This window comes from Cetorhinus maximus, chromosome 6, assembly GCF_964194155.1.
Source record: "Cetorhinus maximus chromosome 6, sCetMax3.hap1.1, whole genome shotgun sequence".
Taxonomy (NCBI): Eukaryota; Metazoa; Chordata; class Chondrichthyes; order Lamniformes; family Cetorhinidae; genus Cetorhinus; species Cetorhinus maximus.
Genome location: NC_135884.1, coordinates 126,591,153 through 126,603,689, shown reverse-complemented (window position 1 = coordinate 126,603,689; position 12,537 = coordinate 126,591,153). Strand labels below are relative to the sequence as shown.

The following is a 12,537-nucleotide window of genomic DNA, read 5'->3' as shown; positions in this document are numbered from 1 at the left end:
AATTAGGGTGGTGTGTGTCTTGGAAAACAACTTGGAGATGGTGATATTCCCATGTAGGGAAAAGGTATTACATTGTAGGGTTGGAGGAGACTACAGAGATGGTGGGAGATGAGGCCATGGAAGGAGTTGAATATGAGGATGAAGATTTTAAAATTGAGGCAAGGGCAGTTTCAGTACTGTGGCTGGGTCAAAGACCTAATATGAGGGATTTAAATACAGAGTTCTGGGAAAGGTGGGCACTGATTTGTGAAGTGACAGTACCTTCAAGCACTTTGGGAAAGAAAGGGGGTTTGAGAATTGTGTAGCTGTTTGCAAGAACAGAGGGGGTTGAGGGGTTTTTTGAGGAAGAGGATGAAATCAAATTTGAATTTCTGTTACCACTGACCCATATTGGTTTCCAGTCTAGCCACAGCCTTTATTATAAAGTTCTTATAGTTGTTTTTAAACCCCTTCATGGCTGTGCTCCTGCCTACCCCTGTAAACTAGTCTTGCCCTACAACCTCGAGATTTCTGCACTTCTCCAATTCAAGCTCCTTGTGCATCCCTTATTTTAATTGCTTCACCATTGGCAGCTGTACTTTGAGCTGCCCAGGCCCTAAGGTCTGGAATTCTCTCTCTCTCTCTCTCTCTCTTGTAAGACACTCAGTACAATCTACCTCTTTGACTAAGCTTTTGGTCACGTCCTTGTATCTCCTTATGTGGCTCTGTGTCAAATATTGTCTGGTAATGCTCCTGTGAGGTGCAGTTGTTGTTGTATTCCTGCAATGAGATACTGGCTGGTCAACTAAAGGTCACTATTAAAGTCTAACATTGGTAATCTTCAATTACTAGGTGTATCATCTTAGCTGTATCAATCCCAGAGACCCTACTTTTCTAACCTGCTCCTCAGTTGCTGTCCTATTCCAAAGGAGGATAATCGCTAGTTGATCAGTTTTGCGTATTTTTATTGCTTAAGCAGGCTTAACACACTGACAAGGAAATTATTTCAATTTGTTACGTTGATACCAAGGAGTACACAATGACAAAACAGCAGAAGTGTAATTTTCTGTTTTTCTTGTGCATTTTGTATTGTATGAAGCTTTGTGCAGTTTACATCAAAAGTACAGTTTCTAGACTGGGATATATGTCTTGATTACTAATTTGTAGAAGGAGAAATGCATGCTTTTAAAACACACAAATTAGAACTGACCTTGTTGAGGCCTAGTTGCTACAGTTCTAATCCTGCGCAATCTAACTATGTGGTCACGTTAGATGGAACACCTCATTGAGCATCTAGCTTGTTTTGTTAAGTAAAACAAATAGAGAATTAAAGCTAATTAGGAACTTGCAGCACCCTCTCAAAAGAAGCTGAAAAGTTGAATCATGGGATAACTTTATAACTATTATTGTCCTGGGTGGAGTGGTATACTGTTTATTTCATTCACATTTGTAGGAAAGGAAGGAGATTTTTGAGCAACATTTGAAGAGCCTGAAGTTAACTCGTCCAGCCAGTTTTTATTCCCAACGCTTGGCTGAGCTAGCTCCAGGATTCAGTGGTAAGAATCCAGCATTTAAAAGTATTATGCAGAATTTTATTGTAATTTTTTTCGTCGACAGAGCTTACTCTGTGTTTCTATACAAGTTGCTGTACATATTGGTGTAAAGTTTCTTAGCTTGCAGATTTCATTAGAAATTTGAGGATGTAAATAGAAATCTATTATACCATCCAAAAGTACTAATTTTAATATGTCTCACAACAAACTTTGTACTTCAAAATCTTTTTTAGTTTAGCGTGTGCATTAATTTGGCTTCATCCTAGGAGCTGACATTGCCAACATTTGTAATGAAGCAGCATTACATGCAGCCAGAGAAGGGGAGAAATCTGTTGACACCTTAAGTTTTGAATATGCAGTAGAGAAGGTCATAGCAGGTACGTCTATTTTCATTCATTTTATGAAGCTTTCCTGGTAAGTAAATGGTGTACTGCCTCATAATGAGGGGAAAAGAAGTATAGATCAGGAGACTCCTAACATTGATCTTCATTTTGTATTGCACTTCATTGTAACACAAGGGTTTATGGCCTGCTTCTTGAGCACATAAAAGCTGTCCTAAAGGATAGCCATTTTTCTTTTAACTATTTGCGAATCCATATGAAATGAAGTGATTCCATAGTCCATTTTTAGACCAAGCAGTTCTTGGTAAGTTGTTTCCCAATAAATTTGCAGCAATGATTTATTAATCAAGTTTTTTTTTTTTGGCATTACACATCAAGGATATAGATTATACTGGCAATTGATGTGAACCCTTCAAAGTGGAACTTAAAAGCTGAATGAAACACCTACATTTTAAACAATTTATATTAGTAATAGTTGTGACACCAAATTTTAACCTAATCTTGAGACCCAGATGGTTGTCAACTACTTAACTTTCAGTTTTATTTTCAGGTACTTGTCTGAACCTTTTTAATTTGAATAATGTCTTATAATAATTCTGAAGCATCTGTAGTATAAAACTGCAGCTGTTGCATTTCGAAAGCTAAACCAATCCAATTACTGAGAGCTATTTAAGCGGCATTCATAAATGTTGAGGAACCAGCTGTTTGTTTGTCGTCTTCACTGAAGAATGTCATGTGACATGTTGGAGGAGGAGGAAAAATGCTTCTGATAACATTTCTTTTGGAAGAAGGAATGTGTTGTTGGGAAGACTCAAATCTTAACTTTTTTGTCTTGATAGACAATACAATCATCTTAAAGGAAAGGTTTACAGGGTTACGGGCAAGAAAAGGGAAGTGGAATTAATTGGACAGCTGCTTAATAGAGTCTGCATAGGCACAATGGGATGAATGGGCTCTTAATGTGATATATGATTGCTCTATTATTCTGTGTTCTCAATATTCAAATGTTCATATTAAATATCTCTGGTTACAGTTCTCAAAGTAGTATACAAAACTCCCTATTTAGATTGAACAAAATCACACTGATTATTCAAATAAATTCCAAAAATGTCAGTATTGTTCAACCTCATGACAATATTTGTTTGTTTGGGAAATTTTTCTTTGTTTTGTTCACATTTTCCTTTGCCCCTCAGGCACTGCCAAGAAGAGTAAAATTCTCTCCAAGGAAGAACAGAGAATAATAGCTTTCCATGAGTCTGGACATGTTCTTGTGGGTTGGCTTCTTGAGCACACAGAAGCTGTCTTGAAGGTCTAGTTTTATTAATATAACTGTGAATCATGTTACCATTATTACATTTCTTTACATACTATTATACAAATATAAGTCAGTTGGAACCTGAAGTGACTGCTGCTGCTCTTTACAAATATCAAATAGCTTAAACTTATTTTATGCTCCTACCTCAACTACTCATTTGAATCGGTCTTGCAATGATTTGGAGGTATCTATTGTGTAAAATTGCTCTGTTTACTCTGGCCCCATGATAAGCTGGCTGCTGGGAGGTGCATCAAAGTAGCTTATGAAAAATGTGAGGGTAGGGAGGGGTTGGTGATGGGTGGGGTCTGTGTGTGCTAAAGCTCCACTATCAAGAAGGAAAGAAGTTAGGGAACAACCTCATTAAAATCAACTAACTGTTATAAATAAAGAGAACAGTTATTTCGAAGTAAAACAATAATATAGGATAGGAGGATTTAAGTTTGGTAAAAGTTAAACAAAAAACAGGCTAAGAGGCAAAAACATTAGGACATTGAGAATAGCTGGATATTGTGATGGGGAAGAGAGGGATGTGTTTTGGTTGAAAAATTTTAATATTGAGCTGCTTTGAGTATCCAGCTCGTGTTAACAGGCTGTTCAACCGTGGAAGGTCATTGCAGCCAAGTCAAGTCTGATTTTCACCCAGTGTTGGCATGCAGTTTCCAGGAGAAGCCACAATATTTTCTTCAGTAGTAGGAATTATGGTTTATTTTCCCTTCTTAGCCCAGAGGTGCTAATGCCTCTGTGTAGACCAGAAATTGAAGCTGGAATGACTTAGCTTGTGTTGTTTAGAGCTATTATCCCACCAGATGTTTAATGGAGCTGTAAAGCTTTTTGGAAAACAAATATTTGCTGTGCTTTGAGACAAAAGATAAAATAAAGTATGGATCTGCATAATTATTGTGTATTTATGTTTAGAAAACTTTAAGGAATCACTAATATGATTTCTTTTGTTTTGCATTGATGATTCTGAAGTATTGATTTTAATTTTATAAAATCACTGGGGTAAATTGTAAATAATTTCTGATTGTTTTGCCTTGTAGGTCTCCATAGCACCACGAACAAATGCTGCACTGGGATTTGCACAGATCCTACCACGAGAGCAGCACCTCTTTACCAAAGAACAGCTTTTTGAACGCATGTGTATGGCTCTAGGAGGTCGTGTTGCAGAAGCTATCACCTTTAATAAAGTCACAACAGGTATGATTTGAATAATTCCAAATACTTGCATCTTTCTTCTTTCTGATCAATTGGTCAGTATTTTGTTCCGTTTTAGCCTACAGGATGCCATTTTGTATGGCTTTTATTCAACATCAGCCTGCTCCACCGCACCATGGGTGAGGGGGTGGGGGAAAGGTGAGCATCTCTTTTTAAGGTACCTTTATAGTTTTTTCCTACACACATCTGGCTGAGAGGATGGGAGATTTCTTTCCAGCCCTCTACTGAAGTCAATTAAACTGGCTGCTGGAAGACAGGAAACCAGGATGATTTACCCTCCCTGCTCTATGTGAAGACTATCTGTCATTGCAATGCGCAACTTTCCTGTGATATGCTTAATTTTAGATCCTGTATTCCACCACTGTACATATGATTTGATGCTTCATTCTACTGCATTGCCATTTGAGGGTTTCATATACTGTTGCAATGTTAGCTCCTGTTATATAGGCTATACAGGTTTGCTCATAGCAAGAGTCCACAAACAGTAAGTGAGATGAATGAATAATCTGTTTCTGCTAGTGGTAAGTTGAAGGATAAATGTTGGTTAGTACACCAGGAGAACATCACTGCTCTTCAAATAACACTAGGGGATCTTTTACGTCTCATCTCAAAGATGGCACTGTCAACAATATAGCACTCCCCCAGTGCAGCACTAAACTTTCAGTTTAAATTATGTGTTCAAACTGTGGCCCACTCTCCCTCTCTGTTTCAAGCTCTATCTCATAATTACAACCTCTCTTATCTCCTTTATTGATTCTAGAATACTCAAGTGCTTTTTGGTTCTTTTTATTTTTCTTTCCGCACTATTTCTGCAGATATCTTTCTCTTCCTATATCCTCATTGCATTGAAATCAAGTTTCATTGCAGTCTCTTACTCTAATTTATTCTTTTCCAGGATCTCAAAGTTGTGAAACTCCTCATCTCCCCAGTTTTTCCCTATCCTTATAATTTTCATTTAAAAAAAAATCTAAGCTAGGAGTCAGCTAATCACTTCTTGATTTACTTAGTCTTCTCTCTCATTCTTTTCAACCTCAATGCTGTTATGTACAGGTATGCCTTTGCCCAGCACCAATTTTCTTCCCAAGTATATTGTAGCTTTTGCATAGAGTCATTTTTGTGTCCTGTTTCATCTATAGTGACTTTGAGTGAATTAGTGATACCCAGGAGGTACCATTGAAAGTTGTAGAAGTAATTTTTACAAAATTCGTTCATGTGATGTGGGCGTAGCTGGCTAGGCCAGTATTTATCCCTAATCCTATCCCTAATTGCCCTTGAGAAATTGGTAATGAGCTGCCTTCTTGAACCGCGGCAGTCCATGGGTAGGTACACCCACAGTGCTTTTAGGAGAGAAGTGCCAGGATTTTTACTCAGCGACAGTGAAGAAATGGTGATATATTTCCAGAATGTTGAGTGGCTTGGACGGGAAATTGCAGGTGGTGGTGTTCCCATGTGTCTGCTGCCCTTGTCCTTCTAGCTGGTAGTGGTCGTGGGTTTGGAAAGTGATGTCTAAAGAGGTTTGGTGAGTTCCTGCAGCGCAGCTTGTAGATGGCACACACTGTGCGACAGTGACGGAGAGAGTGAATGTTTGTGGATAGGTGCCAATCAAGTGGGCTGCTTTGTCCTGGAGGATGTCAAGCTTCTTGAGTGTTGTTGGAGCTGCACTCATCCAGTCAAGTGGAGAGTACTCCATCACACTCCTGACTTATGCTCTGTAGATAATAAACACACTTTGGGGAGTCGGGAGATGAGTTACTCGCTGCAGGATTCCTAGCCTTTAACCTGCTCTTGTAGCCACAGTATTTATATGGCTAGCCCAGTTCAGTTTCTGGTCACTGGTAAGCCCCAGGATTTTTTCTAGTGGGGTTTCAGTGATGGTAATGGCATTGAATGTCAAGGGGCGATGGTTGGATTCTTTCTTGTTGGAGATAGTCATTGTCTGGCACTTGTGTGGCACAAATGTTACTTGCCACTTGTCAGCCCAACCCTGGATTTTGACCAGGTCTTGCTGTATTTGGACATGGACTGCTTCAATATCTGAGGAGTCGCGAAAGGTGCTGAACACTCTGCCATCATCAGCGAACATCCCCACTTCTGACCTTATGATGGAAGGAAGGTCATTGATAAAGCAGCTGAAGATGGTTCGTCTGAGGACACTACCCTGAAGAACTCCTGCATTGATGTCCTGGAACCTTGATGATTGTGGTCATGGGAAGTCAATCGTCTTCCTTTGTGCTAGGTATGACTCCAACCAGTGGAGATATTTCCCCTGATTCCCATTGACTCCAGTTTTGCTATGGCGCCTTGATGCCACATTCGGTCAAATGCGGCCTTGATGTCAAGGGCAGTCACTCTCACCTGAACTGTGGAGTTTAGTTCTTTTGTCCATGTTTGAACCAGGGCTGTAATGAGGTCAAGAACCTGAGAGGCCATGGCAGACCCCAAACTGATTGTCAGTGAGCAGTTTATTGCTAATCAATTGCTGCTCGATAGCACTGTTGATGACTCCTTCCATCACTTTACTGATGATGGAGAGTAGACTGATGGGGCTGTAATTCATCGGGTTGGATTTGTCCTGCTTTTTGTATACAGGACATACCTAGGCAATTTTCCACATTACCAGATGCTGCCAGTGTTGTAGCTGCACTGGAGCAGCTTGGCTAGGAGCATGGCAAGTTCTGGAGCACAAGTCTTCAGTACTATTGCTGGAATATTGTCAGGGCCCATAGCCTTTGCAGGATCCAGTGCCTTCAGCTGTTTCTTGATATCACATGGAGTGAATCGAATTGGCTGAACAACAGCACTTGTGGTGAAGCTGGGGGACATCTGGAGGAGTCTGAGATGGATCATCCACTCGGCACTTCTGGCTGAAGATTGTTGCAAATGCTTCAGCCTTATCTTTTGCACAGATGTTCTGGGCTCCTCCATCATTGAGGATGGGGATATTTGTGGAGCCTCCTCCTCCAGTGAGTTGTTTAATTGTCCACCATCATTCATGACTGGATGTGGCAGGACTGCAGGACTTAGATCTGAACCGATGGTTGTGGAATCACTTAGCTCTGTCTATTACTTGCTGCTTATGCTGTTTGGTACGCAATAGCCCTGGGTTGTAGCTTCACCATGTTGACACCTCATTTTTAGGTAAGCCTGGTGCTGCTCTTGATATGCCCTCCTGCACTCCTCATAGTACCAGGGTTGATTCCCTGGCTTGGTGGTAATGGTAAAGTGGGGGGAAATGCCAGGCCATGAGGTTACAGATTGTGGTTGAGTACCATTCTGCTGCTGCTGATCATCCACAACACCTCATGGTTGCCAGTATTGAGTTGCTAGATCTGTTCAAAATCTATACCACAACTAATGCCACACAACATGATGGAGGGTATCCTCAATGTAAAAGCAGGACTTCGACTCCACAAGGACTGTCATGGGCAGATGCATCTGTGGCAGGCAGGTTGGTGAGGATGAGGTCAAGTATGTTTTTCCCTCTTGTTGGTTCCCTCACCACCTGCCGCAGACTCAGTCCAGCAGCTATGTCCTTTCGGACCCAGCTAGCTCGGTCTCTAGTGGTGCTACTGAGCCATTCTCGGTGATGAACATTGAAGTCCCCTGCCCAGAGTACATTCTGCGCCCTTACCACCCTCCATGCTTCCTGAAAGTGGTGCTCAACATGGGGGAGTACTGATTCATCAGCCGACTGGGGGCAGCATGTGGTAATCAGCAGGAGGTTTCCTTGCAAATGTTTGACCTGATGCCATGAGACTTCATGGGGTCTGGAGTTGATGTTGAGGATTCCCAGGGCAACTCCCTCCCGACTGTATTCCACTGTGCCGCCATCTCTGCTGGGTCTGTCCTGCCAGTGGCACTGGACATACCCAGGGATAGTGATGGTGGTATCTGGGACATTGTCTGTGAGGCATGATTTGGTGAGTATGACTCTGTCAGGCTGTTTTTTGACTAGTCTGTGAGACAGCTCTCCCAATTTTGGCACTAGTCTCCAGATGTTAGTAAGGGAGGACTTTGCAGGGTTGACAGGGCTAAGTTTGCTGTTGTCATTTCCAGTTCCTAGGTTGATGCTGGGTGGTCCACCTGGTTCCATTCCTTTAAGACAGAGTGGCTTGCTAGGCCATTTCAGAGGGCATTTAAGAGTCAACCACATTGCTGCGAGTCTGGAATCATGTGTAGGACAGACCAGGTAAGGACAGCAGATTTCCTTTCCTAAAGGACATTAGTGAACCAGATGGGTTTTTATGACAATTGACATTAGACTTTTAATTCCAGATGTATATTATATTCACATTTCACCATCTGCCTTCGTGGGATTTAAAACCAGGTCCCTAGAGCATTACCCTGGGACTCTGGATTACTAGCCTAGAGACAATACCATTATGCCACTGCCTCCCCCAATTCATCCACTTATTCTGTTTTGGGAATTGAATAAATAAATGGAAAAGAAAACAATATGAATATGAATTTTCCTCCTATGATGAAAGATTAAATGGAATGGGCCTTTATTCTCTGGAGTTCAGAAGAATGAGAGATGATCTTATTCAAACAATCAAAATTCTTACAGGACTCAACGGGGTAGATGTAGGAAGGATGTTTCCCTTGGCTGGGGGCGTCTAGAACCAGGGGCACAGGCTCAGAATTAAGGGGCAGGCCTTTTGGGACTGAATTAAGGAGGAATTTCTTCACTCAAGTGAATCTTTGGAATTCTCTGCCCCAGATGGTTGTGGAGGATCAGTCGTTGAACATGTTCAAGACTGCGATCGATAGATTTCTACATCAAAGGCTACAGGGATAATCCAAGAAAATGGTGTTGAAGTAGCAGGTTGGCCATGATCTCATTGAATGGCTCGGAAGTCTGAATGGCCTCCTGCTGCTCCTATTTCTTATGCTCTTATGTTCTTAGAAGGAATAGTAAAAGGTATCTGTATCTGATACATTGTACAATGTCACCAGTGTTGTAATTTTGTTTGTTTATTTGGGAGAGCTTTTCATGCTTGAAGCATGGAAATATTTTGGGAATTGTCCATTGGAGAATCTTGCATTTCTAGAAGTGACATCATTTACTTTTTTTTTGTATTCACAAAAAATAACTTGAATCTCCTTGGAAGCCAAATTCAGAGCACATATCAGAATAGATGTTCCTGTATTCCTGGATTGAAGTGATACAATTTTTAACACTCAGGTGCTCAGGATGACTTACGAAAAGTTACAAGAGTGGCTTACTCCATGGTGAAATGCTATGGAATGGTTGAAACAATTGGACACATTTCATTCCCTGATACAGAGGAAATGGGAACAATTGGTCGACGACCCTTCAGCCAAGGACTCCAGGAGCACATGGATCATGTAAGTTTTACAGTGATGTCGGATCACCAAAGTTACCTTTACCACATCTTTTTGTAAGAATGTGTGGCTGTGGCAAAGAGAAGTGAAATTAGAGAAAATAAGTAACTGAGGTGAAATATAGCAAATGTTTCTTTCTAGAAATGTACATGATTAAGGAAAGGAGTGGTTATCTCTTTTGTTATAGCTTAGCTTTTGAAAGTCGAAAGTTCTTTGTGGTATTGTTATTTTTGTATTTAACACCATATTTGTGTGAATAATTTCAGTTCAAATCAACTTTCCCTTGATCCCACTGCCCTTGCAAACTACTGTCCCATCTCCAACCTCCCTTTCTTCTCCAAAGTCCTTGTACGTGCTGTCGCCTCCCACATCCTTTCCCATCTTTCCCGGAACTCCATGCTTGAAACCCTCTAATTAGGTTTCCACCCCTGCCATAGTACCGAAACAGTTCTTATCAAAGTCACAGATTACATCCTATGTGACTATGACAAAGATGAACTTCCCCTCCTCGTCCTTTTTGACCTGTTTGCAACCTTTGACATGGTTGATCAACCCATCCTCATCTAACATCTCCACCGCCATCCAGCTGGGTGGGACTGCTCTCATGTAGTTCCATTTTTACCTATCTAATCGTAGCCAGAGAATCACTGAGAATGGCTTCTCTTTCTACTCTTGCAGTGTTACTTCTGGTGTCTCCCAAGGATCTATCCTATGCCCCGCCTATTTCTCATTCACATGCTGTCCCTCAGCAACAACATCCGAAGGCAAGGCATAGTTTTCACATGTCTGCTGATGACGCACAGCTCTACCTCACCACCATCTCTCAACTCCTCCGCTGTTGCTACATTATCAGCCTGCTTATTCAACATCCAGTAGTGGATGATTATAAATTTCTTCCAATTAAATGTTGGGAAGACCGAAGCCATTGTTTTTGGTCCCTGCTGCAAACTCTGTTACCCAACTACCAACTCCACCCCTCTCCCTGGCAACAGTCTGAGATTAAGGTAGTCTATTCGCAACCTTGGTGTCACGTTTGATGCCAAGATGATCTTCCGACCTCGTATTTGTGCCATTACTAAGACTGCCTATTTCCAGCTCTGTAGCATTGCCTGACTTTGTCCCTGTCTAAGCTCATCTGCTGCTGAAACTCCCATTATGCCTTTGTTACCTCTTGACTCGACTATTCCAACACACTCCTGGCTGGACTCCCTAGAAACCGGCTGTAAACTTTAGGTCATCCAAAACTCTGCTGCCTGTGTCTTAACTTGCAACAAATCCCATTCCCCCATTGCCTCTTTGCTCACTGACCAATATTGGCTCCTGGTCAAGCAATGTCTTGACTTTAAAATTCTCATTTTTGTTTTTAAAACACTCCATAGACTTACACCTCTCTCTGTAATCTTGGCCAACCCCACAACCCTCCCAAGATACCTGCACTCCTCTAATTTTGGTCTATCGAGCATCTCTAATTTTAATTGCTCCATCATTGGTGCCCCTTGCCTTTCATTGTCTAGGCCCCAAGCTCTGGAATTCCCTCCCCACACCCCTCTGCTTCTCTACCTTGTTTTTCTCCTTTTAAGACACTTCCACTTTGACCAAACTTTTGGTCTTCTGACCTAATATCTCCTTATGTGGTTCAGTGTCACACTTTGTTACTTCTGTCACTGAAGGTGGATGGAGGTAATGTTTATGCCCCTATTTGTTAGTCTGTCTGTAAACAATATATCTCAAAAACAATTGGATGGATTCACTGAAACCTGGTACACAGATAGGAATGGCCCAAGGAAGAAATGATTACTTTTTGCAAAGATATGGGTCCTGTAATTTTTTAAGGGATCTGTTGACATTGGGAGACAGGGTGAATTGACTTTTTTTACTTCTGCCATTGAAGACAGACAGAGATAATGTTTTCATCCCTGTTTGTCAGTCTCTTTGTTAGTAAACAACATATCTCGAAAACTCATGGATGGATTTCAATGAAACTTGGTACATAGATAGGATATAACCCACGAAAGAGCTGATTAGTTTCTGGTGAAAATGCAAATCTGGATCCTGGAATTTTTTTAAAGGCTCAATTAACATGGAAAGATAGAGCAAATTGACTTTTTTTTTAGAATCCTGTGGGTTGTTTAATTTAATTTAGGATGTCCTGGATTGTCTCAGCTGCTGTGGTAGAATTTGTCACAGCTGTCAAAATGTGAGCTGAGTTTTCAGAGCAGGTTGTTGGATGTGGATTGGTCTGACGCCTCCTCAGTGAGATGGAAGCTCTTAATAAAAAGATTTATTCTTTCAACTTTGTAGTTACAGAACATCAACCAGGTAGGGAAAAGCCTCAAGGAAGAGCTGCACCATTGATATAAAGGTTGTAAATTCTATTGGTACCTATTCTGGGACAAAAAATCAGCTAGAAGTGCATAAATGTATTTTTAATATCAAGTTACACAGCTTGGCAGAAGTATGCACTCTACTGAGTTCCTTGTACACTTGTTTTTAGAATTTTGTGGGTTGTTTTATTTAGAACATTATTTTAATTGTTTTAGAATGTTGTGGATTGTCCTAGCTGCTGTAGTGAAATTTATCACAAAATATGAGCAGAGTTTTCAGAGCAGGTTGTTGAATGTGGATCGGCCTGAAGTCTCCTTAGTGAGATGGAAGCTCTTAATAAAAAGATTTAGTTTTAAGTTTTGTAGTAACAGAGCATCAGCCAGGCAGGGAAAAGAACATAAGAAAAGGAGCAGGAGAAGACCATATGACCCATCAAGCCTGCTCCACCATTCAGTATGATCAT

General features: G+C 41.0%; 1 protein-coding gene across 1 annotated transcript in view; it reads left to right on the top strand.

Annotated features, from left to right (window-relative positions):
- The window catches only part of spg7 (SPG7 matrix AAA peptidase subunit, paraplegin), a 49,335-nt gene that overhangs the window by 30,163 nt on the left and 6,635 nt on the right, over positions 1-12,537 (top strand). Inside the window, exons 11-15 of the mRNA XM_078544456.1 lie at positions 1,433-1,535; positions 1,799-1,909; positions 3,067-3,182; positions 4,229-4,385; positions 9,589-9,752. Of these exons, the coding sequence (XP_078400582.1) occupies positions 1,433-1,535; positions 1,799-1,909; positions 3,067-3,182; positions 4,229-4,385; positions 9,589-9,752 (651 nt within the window). The remainder of the gene's footprint in view (positions 1-1,432; positions 1,536-1,798; positions 1,910-3,066; positions 3,183-4,228; positions 4,386-9,588; positions 9,753-12,537) is intronic.